Source organism: Orcinus orca, chromosome 7 (genome assembly GCF_937001465.1).
Source record: "Orcinus orca chromosome 7, mOrcOrc1.1, whole genome shotgun sequence".
NCBI lineage: Eukaryota > Metazoa > Chordata > Mammalia > Artiodactyla > Delphinidae > Orcinus > Orcinus orca.
The window spans coordinates 109,380,653-109,399,086 of NC_064565.1; the positions used below are offsets into that span (position 1 = coordinate 109,380,653).

General features: G+C 41.9%; 1 protein-coding gene across 1 annotated transcript in view; it reads left to right on the forward strand.

The window, feature by feature from the left end:
- Positions 1–18,434, forward strand: part of COL4A3 (collagen type IV alpha 3 chain) — a 134,867-nt gene that overhangs the window by 107,883 nt on the left and 8,550 nt on the right. The window contains exons 35-44 of the mRNA XM_004262633.4: positions 3,247–3,345; positions 4,087–4,176; positions 4,864–5,003; positions 6,937–7,063; positions 8,329–8,409; positions 8,796–8,894; positions 9,189–9,236; positions 12,751–12,936; positions 13,437–13,567; positions 16,737–16,809. Coding sequence (XP_004262681.1) covers positions 3,247–3,345; positions 4,087–4,176; positions 4,864–5,003; positions 6,937–7,063; positions 8,329–8,409; positions 8,796–8,894; positions 9,189–9,236; positions 12,751–12,936; positions 13,437–13,567; positions 16,737–16,809 — 1,074 coding nt within the window. The remainder of the gene's footprint in view (positions 1–3,246; positions 3,346–4,086; positions 4,177–4,863; positions 5,004–6,936; positions 7,064–8,328; positions 8,410–8,795; positions 8,895–9,188; positions 9,237–12,750; positions 12,937–13,436; positions 13,568–16,736; positions 16,810–18,434) is intronic.

Consider the following 18,434-nt stretch of genomic DNA (forward strand, 5'->3'; position numbering starts at 1 on the left):
GGAAGATTTAGACATATGTACAAAAAGGTAAAGAATAATACAAAAGAACTGTTATGCTATTTTAGCAAAGACCTGTGAAGCCCTTCCCACATGCAGGTACTGTTCCAAGCTTTACAAATATTGACTCATTTAATTCTCACAACAACCCTAGGAGTAGGTTATTGCTGTCATCCCATTTTATAGATGGGAAATGGAAAGGTCACATTACTCAGTGTCACTCTGATAGGAAGTGCAGAGATGGACCTCACACTGATGTTGTTGGTTCCAAAGTCCATACTCAGCCTTCTCACTGTGCTGCCAGCTGGGTACCACTGAGCCTGTGGGACATGAGCAAAGCAGAAAACACCTCAACCAGGGTAGTCAAAGAAGCCTCCATGAGCACAGGGAACTATATTCAGTATCCTGTAATAAACTATAATGGAAAATAATATGAAAAAGAACTTATGCATGTATAACTGAATCACTTTGCTGTACAGCAGAAATAACACAACATTGTAAGTCAACTATACTTCAATAAAATAAATTTTAAAAAAGAGAAGCCTCCATGAAGAAGGATTTAAATTATGAGTAGGTTTCAGATGAGCAAGGGATACTCTTGGCTTAAAATCTTTCCAAGTCTCCCCTTGCTTTAAGAATTCAGGTTTCTGGGCTTCCCTGGTGGCGCAGTGGTTGAGAGTCCGCCTGCCAATGCAGGGGACACGGGTTCGTGCCCCGGTCCAGGAAGATCCCACATGCTGTGGAGCGGCTGGGCCTGTGAGCCATGGCCGCTGAGCCTGCACATCCGGAGCCTGTGCTCCGCAACGGGAGAGGCCACAACAGTGAGAGGCCCGCGTACCACCAAAAAAAAAAAAAAAAAAAAAAGAATTCAGGTTTCTTTGACTGGCATCCAGGTTTCTTTATCACTTGCCCTTTGCCTACTTCTCCAGCCACATGACCTTTATTTACTTAGCAAGTATTTTTTAGTCCCTATGACTAGACATTTTTACTATGTCCTGAAGACACAGAGGTGAACAAAGCAGAGGTAGTATTCTGGTCGTGAGGAAACTTACAGCTTAATAAGGGAAAGAAACAATAATGTCTCTGTAAACAATTTATATCCAGGGCCAGGTAGTAAATATCTTAGGCTTTGTGGACCACATATGACACCTGTTGCATATTCTTCTTTTGTGTGTGTTTGTCTGTTTGCAGCCCATTAAAAATAGGAAAAGCATCCTTAGCTCTCCAGCCATGCAACATCAAGCCAAGTTTGGCCCACAGGCGGTTGTTTGCCCTTTAAAAACCAAAGCAAATGAATACACTCAGTGATCTATATTTTTAGGTTATGATAAAGGATATAAATGGAAAAAAACCAAAAGTTACAAAAGAAAACATTCTAACTCCCTGCTACTCACCACTCCTTTGCACACGTTATTTTCTTGCCTAAGAATTCTGTCCCACTCCATGCTTTCTCCATCCAGCTAGCTCCCACTTGCTCTTCAACACTGAGCTTATAAATATCCCCTCTTTGGGCTTCCCTGGTGGCGCAGTGGTTGAGAGTCCGCCTGCCGATGCAGGGGACGCGGGTTCGTGCCCTGGTCCGGGAGGATCCCACATGCCGCGGAGCGGCTGGGCCCGTGAGCCATGGCCGCTGAGCCTGTGCGTCCAGAGCCTGTGCTCCGCAACGGGAGAGGCCACAGCAGTGAGAGGCCCCCGTACTGCAAAAAAAAAAAAAAAAAAAAAAAATCCCCTCTTTTTAAGGAATCTCCATACTGTTCTCCACAGTGGCTGTACCAATTTCCATTCCCAGCAGCAGTGCAAGAGGATTCCCTTTTCTCTAGACCCTCTCCAGCATTAACTGTTTGTAGATTTTTTGATGATGGCCATTCTGACCGGTGTGGGGTGATACCTCATTGCAGTTTTGATTTGCATTTCTCTAATAATTAGTGATGTAGGAATAGAAACGGAGAGGTAGAGAATGGACGTGTGGACACAGTCGGGGAAGGGGAGGGTGGGATGAATTGGGAGATTAGGTTTGACATAAATACACTACCATGTGTAAAACAGATAGCTAGTGGGGACCTGCTGTATAGCACAGGGAGCTCAGCTCAGTGCTCTGTGATGACCTAGATGGATGGGATGGGGGGCGAGGTCCAGGCGGGAGGGGATATATGTATACCTATAGCTGACTTACTTCACTATACAGCAGAAACTAACACAATATTGTAAAGCAATCACACTACAATTAAAAAAAAATCCCCTCTTCTCAAAATTCTTCCCTGTAGCCTATTGTGCCCAACTCTGTTACAGAAACTATCTCACTGGTGGTAATTTTTTACTTGGCTGTCTCCCCAGTTAAACACTAAAAACTTGGGAAAAGAGAACCTGATTTTTCTATGTCTCCAGCACTTAGAACAAGAGCTGTCTGTTAATTACGTACTCAACGCGTATGTGAATGAATGAATATGTAAGCAGGGAAACAGCCAAGGGAAGTGAATCTGCTTGAGAAAAGGCACAAGTTGCAGCCATGGATAGATTGTAGAATCTTTCAAGTGCCAGTGAAAGGAGTCCGTCATTTACTCTGGAGGCAAAAGAGATTCAATGAATATTTTTGAGCAGGAGAATGTGATCAAAGCCATGTTTTAGGGAAGGTAGGATGGTGTTGTGGGAAACTTATGAGACTTCTAGCCTGCAGAACTGGATTCAAGTCCCAGCATTACCACTAACTGATGGTGTGACTCTATATTATTTCATTGACTTCTTAAAGAGTCTCAATTTTCTCATTTCTACACCCTATCTGGAAAGGCTCAAGAATACACTGAGGTTGCCTGAAGATTAAATAAGATAAATAAAAGAAAATAATGTCTTCCATAAACCAGTTACTTAATAAATGATAGTTGTAATAAATGGATTAAGAATGAAATAGTCCAGACAAGAATAGTAGTAGATAAGCCTCTGTCATTATTTAAAAAAAAAAAAAAGAAGCTGTATTTAGGCCACTAGTTCTTAAAATGTTGGTTCAAAGTGTAAATGTTATGAAAATTGCTAGAGTTCTTTGAGAACGAACTCATGCCAGGCACTGTGCTAATGCTTTTCATGTATTACCTCTTTTAATCTTCCTTTTAAATAAAATATAAGCCCAAATCTGCCCATACTCTTAACAAATATGCTATGTTGTATTTCAATAATAGCTCAAAAATTTTAATCAGGACATGGATAAGCCTGATAAAATTCTAACCTGTATTTTTAATGCATAGTTTTTAACTTTAGGACTTGCAGGGAAGCCTGGTGAGAAAGGAAACAGAGGCATTCCAGGATTACCAGGTTTCAAAGGACTCCAAGGGCCACCTGGACCACCAGGATCACCAGGTATAGCTGATTCTCTAATAGAAATATCAGGTGTTAAGTTTTCCTAGATCTAAATGTAACAAAAATGTGTTTCTAGAATATGAATTCTGCCCCAACAGAAATTTGCTTCTTATAATTTAACCAAATTATATTTCTTATAATTTAACCAAATTGTAGTCAGCCTGTATTAACTAAAAAATGTTAACCTACGTGAAGTTCTGCTTTGCACTCAAAATTTTATTTTGAAATAGCTGATATGTATTCTAAACTATATTACAACCTCATATATCCTAGAAGAAAGTAAGATAATGCTTTAGAGGTTTTCAAATTTGCCTCTTTCTATTTTAAACAAGTTATTGAGTTTGCAAAGTCATTTTTTAAACAAATAATGTGGCCCCCTATTCCCCGTGACCACATCTGTGATGAAATTTATTGCATTGTAATAAAATTTCCATATTGCATTGGAAAATCTGTTACTATATTGTCACAGGAGCCCCCTCTTTCCTGCTGGCTTTGGTCCTAGGATGATTCTGATGTTTGAAATCCAGGCCTGCTGACAAAAATCTAACTTTCTCTAATTTTACATTTTCTGAGTCACCAGTCCCTTCCTTATTTGAAGGCATAAATGCAGCTAAACAAGTACCTAAACCAGATGGTCTGGCTGCGCTGGATTCATTCATTTGTGCAAGCAACAAGTGTTTATTGAGCATCTACTATGTCCAGGAACTACACAGAGCGTATGACTATTTATTTGTTCTCAAGACTCCAGAGGAGATCCAGGCAGCATTGGGAATCCTGGTGAGCCAGGACCACGTGGTGTGCCAGGAAGCATGGGAAACATGGGGGTGCCAGGTAATGCATAATGTCCTGTTACGAGCCTACAGCCTCAAGATGGGTCCTAATTCTAGATTTTCTGTGTTGTCATTTTGGTTTTCTACTTGGTAGAAAGTTGGTGTAAAACAACTAGATTTGCTTCTAGACAAATGTACTGTATGCAACCAGAACATGAGTGAGAATAAAATAAACATTTATATTGTGTAAAAATCATCCATTAAGACTACCTGTTTTTAGTTTTTTAAGGAACCTCCATACTGTTCTCCATAGTGGCTGTATCAATTTACATTCCCACCAACAGTGCAAGAGGGTTCCCTTTTCTCCACATCCTCTCCAGCATTTTTTGTTTGTAGATCTTTTTTGATGATGGCCATTCTGACTGGTGTGAGGTCATACCTCACTGTAGTTTTGATTTGCATTTCTCTAATAAGTGGGATGGGGGGGTGGGAGGGAGGTCCAAGAGGGAGGGGATATATGTATACATATAGCTGATTCAGTTCGTTGTACAACAGAAACTGACACAACATTGTAAAGCAATTATACTCCAATTTTTAAAAAATTGAAAAAAAAAAAAGACTATCTGACACATCAGTGCTTCTGAAAAACCAGCTTCTTGGGAGAAAGGTGGTTTGTGAAAAGGTGAGAAGTAGAACCCTTCAAGATCTCTGCCTTTACCAATCTACCTGATTTCTTTCCTAATTTCAGGTACTAAAGGAATGAAGGGAACTATGGGATTCCCAGGTCTAGCTGGAAGACCAGGCCTCCCAGGTACTCATGGTCCCCAAGGAGATAAGGGAGAGCCAGGTTATTCAGAAGGTACAAGGCCAGGACCACCAGGACCAAAGGTATATAGGCCACTGAAGTATTTATGTTTTGGTGGTAGAATGAGTCCCTTTAAATATCAACAAGTATCTGGATTCATTGTGGGCAAAGAAAATTGAAAATATTACTGTATTTTCAGACACTTATTTGAGGTTTTCTCCCCTCTTTCTATAACTAAGGATGCCTATCACACAACTTCAATTTCTGAGTTTATTCCCTCCAGTTTCAACCCCCAAGGAATTTCTCATAACCAACCCTGCAATTTAAGTGTGCTACCAGGAGGAGGTAGTGATCACAAGCCCATACAAGTTGCCAGAGCAGTGTTTGTTTTTCTTGTGCTACAAAGTGGCCAGTCTCTGCTATAGACTCATCTCACACAGGCTTACAAAAATAAATGTTCCAACTTTGTAATAAAAAATACTTGTCTTCTTAAACACAATAAAAGATGAAAAATAAAATAAATTTAGAGCATTATTAAAAAGCAAAACCAAAAAAAATCCTAAGATATATACATTTATCTTTCTTAATCGTTTTAAAAGTTTCTTGTCGTTGCATTACACAGAAGATTTTCTATCTTGTCACAGTGTTCTCAGCGCTTGTGCTCTGTCAACTAGAGACTGGATGCCAAAGCCCTCCCTTGCATGTGGAATCATGCAGCAACCAAAGGTTTCAGTGTGGCTCAGCTGTTCTTTTAGGTTTATCTTCTTCCATCCTTTCTGCATATAGCAGTTACACAAGGGCCAGAGCTAGAGCGATAGAGAATAATTAATAGAAATTCCCACAAGCGGGGTTCTTCACATGGGATTCCATGGATCCCTGGGGGAGCCTATTGTATCCAAAGAAATCAAATGAAAATTGTTTGGATACAGTTTTTGTTTTTGTTTTTTTTAGGAGTCTGTTATTTTTCATCAGACTTCCAAAAAGTATAAAAATCATTACTTAGGAGACTTTCTCCCTGACTCTCTTTTGAGCCTATAAAACACCACCTTTCCTAAAGATTTCCTCCAGCTGTAAAACAACAAGAAAGAAAACTTTTAGAAACCACAAAGACCCGAGAAAGTAACCCTTTACTACTTGGAGTTCAAACAAATTTCCTTTGCCCTTTATTTTTAACGAGGTCCTCAGAAAACCAGAAAGAGACTCCTTCCGCTGAAATTTTTCCTGAGTGAGGAATCATATTTGACTTAATTCACATTCAATTAATGAATAGTTTCATTTAAAGTTTTCATAGGTAACCACAGGAGAAATTTTTTAAACTATGCATTGAACACAGAATGTGCTGGTTTTATCATGCTGGCAAATCTTAGTAACAGAATAATGAATCTTAGTCAGCTACCATCGAGATTTTGTAAGTTACTATCAAATCCATATGTTCTGGCTTATCATAAAAGTGAAGTACAGATTTAAGGAATATTAAACCATGGGAAGTTTGTGTTTTTGTTTGTTTCTTTTTTTACATGTGGTTGACATACGTTTATCTGCATGCAGAGTATATGAAGAACACACATCCATTTGTTCTATTTCTTTCTGACCTCCTTATTTAGTGTCTGTCTCCCACTGGTCTCTAAAGCTCCATGAAGGCAGGGACTGTATCCATCACATATTCGTACATGGTTACTATTATATTCCTGGCTTCTTGGGCACAGGACTCGTGTAGCCACAGAGGTCCCGTGCTGACAAGGACTCCATGTTTGGTTTAATGCTCTGCCATTTCTGTCTTCAATTACTTTTTAAAAGTTCTTTTAAAGAGAGCTGCATTTTTGTTTTGCACTGCACCCCACAAATTATGTAGCCATCCTGTTCCCAGCAGCTATCAGGGTGGTAGCACACAGCAGACACTTACCATGAATTGCTAAATAAATAAATACATAAATAGAAACCAACCTAGTTTATACTTAATTCTGATCACATATCCTGCTTATATGAGAATTTTAAAGGTGTTTGACTGAATTTAAGGGAGATCCAGGATTGCCAGGTGACATGGGAAAGAAAGGAGGTAGAGGGCCACCTGGCACACCTGGATGTTCGGGCCCTGCTGCACCAGAGGGAGTTCCTGGGAGTCCCGGAAGCCCTGGCCACCCAGGTGAGCTCTGGTTTTGCAACCCGAAAGCTGGAAGCGAGAAGTGTGGTATGGCCCTTGCCTCCTAGAATAGTAAATGGAAAGCAGTTTAGGCTTTTGTACTACAGTTGATTTTATTCGAATCTGATCTTCAAATTCGAAGACACTAAGAAACGGCAAATGAATCGCAAGGAGCCCATTTCAGTCGACTTTGGTGACCTGAAATCTAAAAACCTCCTCCTGTAAACAAAACTTCGGGGGTGCTGCCTCAATGAATTCAGCCTAAAGACCTGAAATGTTAGCTTGTTGTCCAACTTTATATTTGTATTGGTTTTCCAGGGCTTCCAAAGCAAATACCACAGATTGAGTAACTTAAACAGAAATTAATTTTCTCCTAGTTCTGGAGGCTGGGAGTCTGAGATCCAGGTGTCGGCAGGGTTGATTTCTTCTGAGGCCTCTCTCGTTAGCTTGTAGGTGGCCACCTTCTCCAGGTGTCTTTCCTCTGTGTGTCTGTGTCCCAATCTTTTCTTATAAGGATATCAGTCATATTGTGTTAGGTACTGCCTTGGTGACCTCATTTTAACTTAAGTGCTTCTTTAAAGACCCTACCTGGGAATTCCCTGATGGTCCAGTGGTTAGGACTCCTCCAGGGGCCTGGGTTCAATCCGTGATCAAGGAACTAAGATCCCACAAGCCGTGTGGCATGGCCAAAAAGAAAGAAAGAAAAAAAAAAAGACAATAAAGACCTACCTCCAAATGCAGTGATATTCTGAAATACTAGGGAGTTAGGACTTCATCATATGCATTTGGGAGCAACACAGTTTAACCCATAGCACTGTTGTTCTAAGGGTTTTGTTGTTGCTGTTTCCAGTTTAAACATCGGCTTGCTTTCTTATTTGCTTGTTATTTGGGTTGAAGTTTTCACTTTGATCAAAAACAACTGCCAAGCCACTGGTTTGCAGCTTCAGGTCTTACCTAAAGACAATATTTAAACTATCTTTTCAAACACGGAAAGGTTCAGTGGCTTTGCTGCTAACTCCCAATTAAAGTAATAAATCAGATATTGAGCGGTCCAAGGGGCTGGGGTATGCACACCTTTGAGAATGATTGGCCATGTCTGTGCTGTGCTTCTCTGGGGAAATAACAGCCTGAAATGACTGGTCGCAGGAGTGCCCCTTGAAGGCCAGCTTGAGCGCAGTTGACTGTAAGAGCTGACTGTTTCCAGCCATTGCTGGAATCATTTATCTTTTGGTTTTCTTTTTTTCCTTCCCCTCTCTCTTCATTTATAGGAAAGCCCGGTCCTGATGGTGATTTGGGGTCTAAAGGAATCAAAGGTTTCCCTGGCTCTCCAGGAATAAAAGGCCCTCCAGGTTCCATTTTTGTACTTTGTCTAGTTCCCTTTTGTGAGGGAAGCGTATTTTCTTCTGAGGCTGGAATCTCTGTCTACCGGTACCTCTGACCCATGACTGCTCCCTAGAAGGTAGCTCCCAGTTACCCAGTCTCCAGACGACAATGCAGAAAAGTGAGGTTAGGTATTTATACGGATCTAATTCAAAGCTCAGCTGACCTACACGTTCCAAAGTGAAAAATCCTCATGATAGCACTAACCTGTCCATGGTTTTCACTGTGAATTTAGCTTCATATAGCTTCAGTTCTGAAAAATGAACACATTTCGCAGAATTCCACACATCTGGGGTTCACATTAGGCCACTGATAGGAAGTAAGTCCTCTCTTTGAATGGCTTTTTTTTTTCCAGGCCCTCCAGGATTCCCAGGAAATCCTGGACCAGCGGGTGAGAGAGGTAATCAAGGACGTGATGGAATTCCTGGTCCAGCTGGAGAAAAAGGAGAAACAGGTACCGCTTGCTCATCATCTTGGATACACTAGTTTTATTTTTCGTAGAATAATTAGTGTCACTGTAATCCTTCATGGCTCTAGAAATTCTTCCCTGACGGAACAGATGATCTTTAATGTGTTCTGGGTATGTGATAATTCTTTCTGTAACCAAAGTGAAATTGACCAAGTGGAATAAATTTTATATACATTGGTCAGTTTCACAATTTATATATATAAATACATATACATTTTTATATGTATATATAAATTAACTGTATGTATAGAATATTAAAATGCCAAAATTTTCTTTCAGGTTTGCTGGGAGCACTTCCAGGCCCAAGAGGGAAACCTGGTCCTCAAGGTGAGCAGTTCTTCCTTCCTGAACCTGGTGATATACATTTTCAAGGACAGACTCTAATTTAATATGCCTGATAGATAAAATAAACTTAGCATACTGAATTAAAGAAGTCCCAGTGGTAATATAGGATATGTATATTCTTAGTGTTCAAGTAAAAATGCTTCATTATTACCATCACCACGAAATGAACAAACTAGACACTGTGATCCAATTTTGGAATTTCCTTCCATGAAGGTCTTTAAACATGAAAAAGACTTCTGTATTTGCTTCGATGTTGTTAGCATGGTTTAAATGTATCACCTCCTAAAAAGTTGGAGGTGGAATTGATAGCTTCTCAAGGAGTTTCCTCTCCCTGCTGTTCTGAGATGCAGTAATAACACTAATCCTTTCCCACCTTGTTATCTTCATAGGTCTGATTCCAACCTCCCAGAGCCAGCTTGTGGCTCAGGTTACTGTTTATTCAGGGATTCCCGGTAACTCTCTCAGCATCTCAGACATGGCAACTTACTGAATATGTCATTCAAAGAATATACAAGTTTTTGTTTGACAGACTGCCAGTCTGGATTTCTCATGCCAGTGTTTCATAAGATAAGCAGCTTCTTTTAACTTTTTCCATTTTGTATAGAAACCTGCCAGAAGAAATACTAGATTTTTTGTACCTTTTATTGACCCTTCTCAGCCGTAGGTCCTGTAGGTAGGAGTATTTTATTAGCAAAGATTCCTAAGCCCAGTGACGGCCTCTGGTTATTGATGCTCAAAAGAACCATCGAAGAGTAGCCTGATGCTACAGAGAAACCCCACGGGGCAGGAACTGCTCTGACCTCCCAGCTCAACTGTGAAAGTAGACAAGAGCCGTTCTTTCCCGTTTCTGGATGATGCGATAGTCGTTTTGGTTGAGCTCAATGTCTGCACGTCTCTCAGACCCTTCCCTCCCTCGTGAACATAAAGGCTTTTCATAGCCTAGTTTTAGAATTATGGTCAAAAGGGGAGTTTCCGTTCATTTTCCTAGGCTAAGCTCACAGTTTAACCATGTGTAATGAGGACACTTTAGCATTTAATGGGAAATAAAATTTGATACCAAACGATCAAATCTTAAATTAAAAAGCCTTTAAAAACAACAAATAGCCTAATTATGAAAGTAAATGCTTATGCACCTCAGTCCCTCTAGGATAAATAAATATGGAGACGAGGTCATTGATACTTGGAAGGTAGGAATCCTTTTAATTAGTTTTAATTCTCCCAAATCCCAAAAAGAAATCATATTGTAAAACAAGGAAGCATCTTCATGGACATGGAATATACAACTCAAGACAGCATCCTGGTGCCTCAGACCATTGCCAGACCCTGTCGTACAGTTACAGCATTTCAGAGCTTGAAGAGACTGAAATCATCTAAATACTTTCTTTTAAAAGTATAAATTGCAGGCATAAAAAAAGCTAAAGAACATGATAGACAAAGGGCTAGATATTCAATAGTCATCAATTTTATTTTCATCATCCCCCTAAGCCTTCCCTGCATAATAAATAACTTCCCAAGCCCTTTCCTGTGCCACCAGCCCCCTCCTCACTTGTCCTTCTTCCTTTCTTCTGTCTCCCATTTTCATGCCATTTACCACTTCTAGAATAACACAAAGATGGGAGAGATTATTTTCAATTCATACAACATCTTCCATTTATGAATGTCAAAGCACAATTTCTTGAAAGTTCTCTGAGAGGAAAATTTTAGTATTAAGTTGTGACCTTTTGCAGGGTCTTCTTTGGTAAATCCAAACCTCTCGCCACATTTGTCCCTTCCAGACTAGTGTTTGTGTTATGGGGGAGAAGTAACCAGAGGACAGAATGGGGATGGCAACTTTGTCGTTCCTTTTTCTGGGTTTGTCTGGGCAACACTTTAAATGCACAAACCAGCCATGAAGTTTAGCTTTTTTTTTTTTAATGTATGTATGTATTTATTTATTTACTTTTGGCTGCTTGGGTCTTTGTTGCTGCGCGCGGGCTTTCTCTAGTTGCAGCGAGCGGGGGCTACTCTTCGTTGTGGTGCGTGGGCTTCTCATGCGGTGGCTTCTCTTGTTGCAGAGCTCTAGGCGTGCAAGCTTCAGTAGTTGTGGCTTGCAGGCTCGGGATTAGTTGCTCCGCAGCATGTGGGATCTTCCCGGACCAGGGCTCGAACCCTTGTCCCCTGCATCAGCAGGTGGATTCTTAACCACTGTGACACCAGGGAAGTCCCGAAGTTTAGCTTTTTAGTGCTCTATTGAATTATCAGTGATTGAATAATATCATTGTAATTAAATATCACCAGATAATAATGATTATGGACAGAGTACTTTAAAGGTTACACCATGCTTTTCCATCTGTATATTCTCTCACTTGATATTTAAAAAACTGAGTTAAGTCAGATATCACCTTCACTCTTTATCTTTTTTTTTTTTTTTTTTTTTTTTGGCTGTGCTGGGTCTTCGTTTCTCTGTGAGGGCTTTCTCTAGTTGCGGCAAGCGGGGGCCACTCTTCATCGCGGTGCGCGGGCCTCTCACTATCGCGGCCTCTCCTGTTGCGGAGCACAGGCTCCAGACGCGCAGGCTCAGTAGTTGTGGCTCACGGGCCTTGTTGCTCTGCGGCATGTGGGATCCTCCCAGACCAGGGATCGAACCCATGTCCTCTGCATTGGCAGGCAGATTCTCAACCACTGCGCCACCAGATAAGCCCCCTGGCAGGAGTTCTTTAGACCCAACCAAGTTGTCAGTTACTTGCCGCGCAGTCTTAATTTGGATGTTTGGTGGTCGTCTGGGTGGATCTTTTCATGTCCAAAGAGATAGAGCAATAGGAGAATGAGAAAGACTGAGGGGGAAAAGCCTTGGCCGCAGTGTGCTTCTTCACGGCCAGAGAACTGGTCTCTGGCAGACCCTGCAGGCGACGTCAGCTGCCCCTTAACGGGCTACTTGAATCTACATGGCTCAGGGTAAGGCCCAGCCGCCCTTCAGAGGGGATCCATAGCCCAGTAGGTGGATCGAGATTATGGCCTTGGAGGCCCCGCATTGGGTGCCAGAAAAGATGTTGCAGGAAAGAGAGTGGGGTGCGAGAGGATGGTCACGTCCCAAGTCACGTCTGAGTCCCTGGGATGGCCGCCCAGTGTGGGTTCTTGGCTTTGTGCAGGCAAGAATTCAAGAGCAAGACACAGTAAAGTGAAGGAAGGTTTATTCAGGGAGATACACGCTCCATAGACAGAGTGTGGGCCATCTTGGAAGGCAAGAGGCCTCACCTTCATTTTTTAAATAAGAAAACGGAGACTTGTAACAGTGAAGAGACTTTATCAGGATCAAACAGCTAGGTGGAGTCAGCATTGAGTCTAGTCTAGACCCAGTCCTTGTAGACCTGTATCTCTTTTGTCAGCCTCTTAAAAAAAATTATCTTGTGAAGCTTAACACGTTTAATCAAAGTGTCTACATTATTAGGGATAATCACAAACTGTAACACCACATATAGGGGCATTACAGGAACTTACCAGGCGTTTTTCTTTGCAGGAGCCAAAGGAGACAGGGGAGCCCCAGGCTTGCCGGGCCTCCCTGGCAGGAAAGGGCCAGTGGGAGATGCTGGGCCTCGAGGGCCCATTGGCATGACAGGACCTCAAGGGCCACCAGGCTTTCCTGGTTCAATCATCCCTGGCCAAAAAGGAGATCGAGGTCCACCTGGCAGAAGAGGAAACCCAGGTAGAGGATCTACTTCTAAATACGATGAAAGAATGAAAGTAACATTTGATGTCTTTCAATCTTCTCGTGACCATCTTGCTTCTTTTCCCCTCTGGTCTCCTCTGGCTTCCCATGCCCACCTGTCCTCACATGGGGTGCAGTAAGGCTGTTGGTGTTGAGGTAGAGGGACCTGTTTGAAAAATTAGTACATACCAAATTAATGAGCCTGGAAGAGAGAGATGCATCCATTCATCAATATTTATTGAGTTCCTACTCTGTATAAGGTACTGGGTTAGACACAGACCCTGCTCTAACAGACCGTCATCAGGGAGAAGCAGTTCCTGCCTTGTGCCAGGCGCTTGGCTGGCATTATCTCATTCACAATCCTGTCACACCCCACGAGGCAAAGTATGTTCGCTGTAACGATAAAGTGCAGAGTTTGCTCTTCATTCAAAAGGGTAACTGACAGGAGCTGCAAAGCCCCCTGAGTGGCAATACTGACAGGCTTTTTGTAAATTCAGGTGAGCCTGGTCCCCCTGGACCTAAAGGGGGTCCCGTAGAAGGCATAAAAGGAGACAAGGGATTTATGGGCCAACCTGGCCCAAGAGGTCCGCCTGGAACTGTAGGAGACATGGGGCCACCAGGTCATCCGGTAAGTGTGGAAAATTATTTTGACGTCTTAGATTCTTCTAAATGGATTGCCAGGATCAGATGTAACTGGAGGCAACAAAAATTTCCCACTTGTGATGCTTCTGTGTAGTGCATCCCAAAAAAGATGGAGTCCAGGAGGTTCAAAGAATCAAAGAATTTTAAGAGTTGGACAGATTTGGTCTCCAAGAGGCCTCTGAAAGTTTGGTCCATATGGGACCCTTCTGTATGTCATTCCCGACCTTTTCTTGTTTAGACTCTGAACAGTTCCATTCTAGATGACAACATAATTTTTCTCTATTAATATGCTTTCAAAATGATCTTTGCCGGGCTTCCCTGGTGGCGCAGTCGTTGAGAGTCCGCCTGCCGATGCAGGGGACACGGGTTCATGCCCCGGTCCGGTAAGATCCCACATGCCGCGGAGCGGCTGGGCCTGTGAGCCACGGCCGCTGAGCCTGCGCGTCCGGAGCCTGTGCTCCGCAACGGGAGAGTCCACTACAGTGAGAGGCCCGCGTATCGCCAAAAAATAAAATTATCTTTGCCATCCCCTAAATGTCTATTTATTTTCTCCCCATGACATACCTTCCAGTATTTGTAAATAGCTGCCATTTCCTTCTATTTTCTCTCCCAATAAATACATGGGTTTTTTTCTCAAATTCAGTTTAAGATGTCATCAGCTCTGCCTCTATTCTGAATATATCTTAGTTTGTCAATACCTTAAAAATGCAGCCCCTGGGACAAACACCTTACAGGAGTAAGAACTCAGTACCCCACGGAGTGGCTAGAGGATGGAAGAGTCTCACTATCCTGAACATTCTGTTTTATAATCCAACCTAAAATTCCACATGAGCTGTTTGGCAGCCTCATTACCACACAGTCATCACACATTGAGCTTATAGTCAACGAAAGACCTTGTGCCTTTTCCTCATGAACTGCTACTTTTTTTTTTATTTTTATTTTTGGCTGCGTTGGGTCTTCGTGCTGCACGTGGGCTTTCTCTAGTTGCAGCGAGTGGGGCTACTCTACGTTGCGGTGCACGGGCTTCTCACGGCGGTGGCTTCTCTTGCTGTGGATCACGGGCCCTAGGCACGCTGGCTTCAGTAGTTGTGGCACGCGGGCTCAGTAGTTGTGGCTCGCGTGCTCTAGAGCACAGGCTCACTTGCTCTGGCTCACGGGCTTAGTTGCTCCACGGCATGTGGGATCTTCCTGGACCAGGGCTGGAACCCGCATCCCCTGCATTGGCAGGTGGATTCTTAACTACTGCGCCACCAGGAAAGCCCTCTCCGTTACTTTTTGTCTTGTCTATTTGTGTACTTGCGACATAAGGGCAGAACTTTCACATTTACCTTCCTTAGTTATCATCTTGTTCCTTCAGGCTCATGTTTCCAGCCTATTAAAATCTCTCAATTCACAGCATCTCACTCAACACTACGGCACCTTCCCTAGCTTTCTCTTAACAGCATATTTGAAAAACCTGATCCCTCTGTTTACATCAAATTCTTGGAAACTAATGAGGAAATCGGTTATGTCATAGATGTTCTGTGTTTCCTTGTGATGGGTAATGAGGTTCTTCAGCATGGCTTCTTGTCAGGAAACATGTTACACTCTCTTAAGCTCTCTTGGTATTTGGTTTCCAGAATCTACCTTTTTAAAACTTTTTTTTAAAGTGAGATATTTGCCCAACTCCAGTCTTAGGTATTTCTCATGTTCTCCGTGATTCTTTGAAAGTGGCAAACACTAATCCTATGATCACACTGAAAGTCCTTCCAAGGACACTGGGATGTGGAAAGTCTGGTTTGGAAATGCGATCTCTCTTAAATCCCCTGTGCCTCCAAGGTTAGTCTAGGCTTCTACATTTGCGCTTGAAAGAAAATTCTTCTTGATGGATATCTAAACTGACTCCTTGCCCTTAACCACTCTCTCCTTGCAGGAAGCAGCTTCTTCTCCACCCTAGGGCAGGGCCTGGCACCAGAGCTTCCTCCCTGGTTATCTTTACCACTGGAGAACAGGCCTGAGACTCCTTGATCACATGGTTGTTTTCTCTCTCTCCTTTTTTTTTTTTTTTTTTTTTGTGGTACGTGGGCCTCTCACTGCTGTGGCTTCTCCCATTGTGGAGCACAGGCTCCAGACGCGCAGGCACAGCGGCCATGGCTCACGGGCCCAGCCGCTCCGTGGCACGTGGGATCCTCCCGGACCTGGGCACGAACCCGCGTCCCCTGCATCGGCAGGCGGACTCTCAACCACTGCGCCACCAGGGAAGCCCTCTCTCTCCTTTTTTAACCTCACACCACCTTATCTAAGAAATAGAACTGTTCTTTCTTTCATTTTCTAGCTCCAAAGACAGCAGGCTGAAAGACCAGTTTTGTTATTGTCGGCATTTTTCATGACCTTCAATTCATTGTTTTCAAGTAATAGCATTCTGTCTCATTCATATGGACAGTATAAGAGTAGATGCAATATACATTCTGACATAGAACTCTTTTCGGAAGCCCTGTTTCCTCCCCGCTCCTCCGATGGCCTTGCTTGAGCATCTTGCTTGAGGTTCAGCAATTAGTCTGAACCTCATAAGGAGGGAGCATCTCTGCCCGGTCAGACCGCTGCATCTTTGCCAAACATGCATGTCAAAACTCCCCTGTCAACCCCTTCATGCTCCCATCCCTGGAACCTTTACTTCTATCACTCTGACCAGAGTAAGTTATAACCCTGATGGCTTAGTTAGAATGATGGTGGGTGCTACAATTCAACAGCAACTCTGTTGCCTTTGCAAGAATTACAAATACAAATTATAATTTTCATCCTGGCAATCTGGTACCTATTCTTCCTGAAAGATCTTCAAATACTGGGCAGTTCACTTTAGAATACAGAATGTCCAATTGTATCCAACACTCACACCGACACACATTAACATGAGAAGTTATGTTGGCTCTTGGGCTTAAGGGTAGTTTTTACTTCTTTCTTATTGAAAATGACAGTCATAAGGTGAGGTAGGTGGCACAGGAGTTACAGGAGGTGAAATACTGGATTGGAATGTAAAAATGATGTCTGACAACTTTAACTCATTCTGACCCAACATAGTATTATATCCTATATGCTTTTAAAAAAAACAAACTGTAGTGAGTATTGTGATTTTAAAAATATGTCTGTCGTTCTGCTCTTTCTTATTTAAAATATAGGGAGTACCAGGTGCCCCAGGTCTGCCAGGGGTCAGAGGTGATCCTGGATTCTATGGATTTCCGGGCATGAAAGGTACTGTTTTTGTGCACTACTCTTCGGATGCAAAGACAATGACCATGATTCATATTTTAGGGTACACAAATGTTTACTGAACCCCTACGGTCACCACAGACAGTTGGGGTACAAATAGGACCTCAGTATGAACGAAGAAGGAAGACTTCACCAGCACACAACCCCAGGGGCCTTCAAAATTAAACCATACCTTAAGGATGGAAACTATAGAAAAACTCAAAACAGGAACAGTTTAAAGTGGTTACCTTTGAGAGTACTGATGTGTGTCGGGCTGGGGGATAAGGGACTACATCAGTGGCAACAGTATTGCTTTGAATGGTTTATTTTACTTTGTGCATGTGTGATAATTTTAAGAAGCTGAAAATCTAAAAGAATATTCACCAAGCTGATAATGGGGGAGGGTAAGTAAATTTTTATATGCAGATTCAAGCACTTGTTTTTTTATGGGGCACATGTATTATGTTTTTAATCAGAGAAGACATGTAATTTGGAGATTTTAAGTTTAAAATGTTCATACACAAAAATTTAAACTTCAGGTTTCAGAAAATAATTCTCAAATCTTCCATAAGGGTGCTATGACCTCAAATGACATTTTGAATATTGGATGTGTTGTCTTAGCTGGTTAAATCCACTGCTATTGTTTTGTGTGTGCAGGGAATCTATTATCGTAGACTAAATAGATGCTACACAAGAATTTCAACCAAAGTGAACAAAACCATGTTTCTGTGAAAGACAAACTTTTCCAGATCTGAGGGAGGACAAGCTGGAGTTTAAAGAGAGCCTTTTCAATGCTTTCAACCACTGGCTCTTCAAGGAGCAAAATAGCAAAGAAGAAATCAAAGCAAGTGATTTTGAGGAGTCTCCCTAGACACTGGGTTGGTGAACACTGTCAGACAGCCTGGGGAAAAGGTGTGCACCTGCCACTGCCCCGAGTCTCAGAACAGGAGCAGCTAAGACTTGAAAACTTATAGAAAGGCCCTACTAAAGAAAGAAATATTCTGGTGAAATATTTACAGGTATATAGAGGGAAGATTTGTAAAATCAGTTCTTTGGAATATGTTCCATGAAACACATTCAGTTAGTCTCTTAGATTCCAGAATAAGACTGTCTGTCATCTGGCACTACCTATGCGTTTGCAGTTCTTTATTTGGAAATTTTTAATCCCCAAAGGGAAAAATACTTAGGCCTCTTCTGGTAGATGTAAGCAAATGTTAACACTATCCTCAACTTATGATATCCAGTGGATAATTTATAGTGTAGTTGCCAGTTACCTTTGGGTAATATAATTGTTTTATTATATTTCTGCTATGAATATCATGTTTAGTATTAAGTTCTTTCTAAGTAATCAGATGTAATATCTACATTTTGTCAAGATTTTTTAAAAGAGAATATTTCTTCAAATCGATGGTTCTTGGTAACATTTCATTCATGTCAATGAATGTTTGGGAGAGAAATCTTACCACTTTCATAGTTTACGTCAAAGTAGATATTCCAGATGAGCTCATGAGAGTTTCTGACGTAACTAACTTTGGGCTACTAGTAAAGCTAGAGTAATAAGTAATAAGTAAAGCTAGAGTAATAAGCTGATAAAGTAGATAACTATTGACAACGAATATAATTCACTA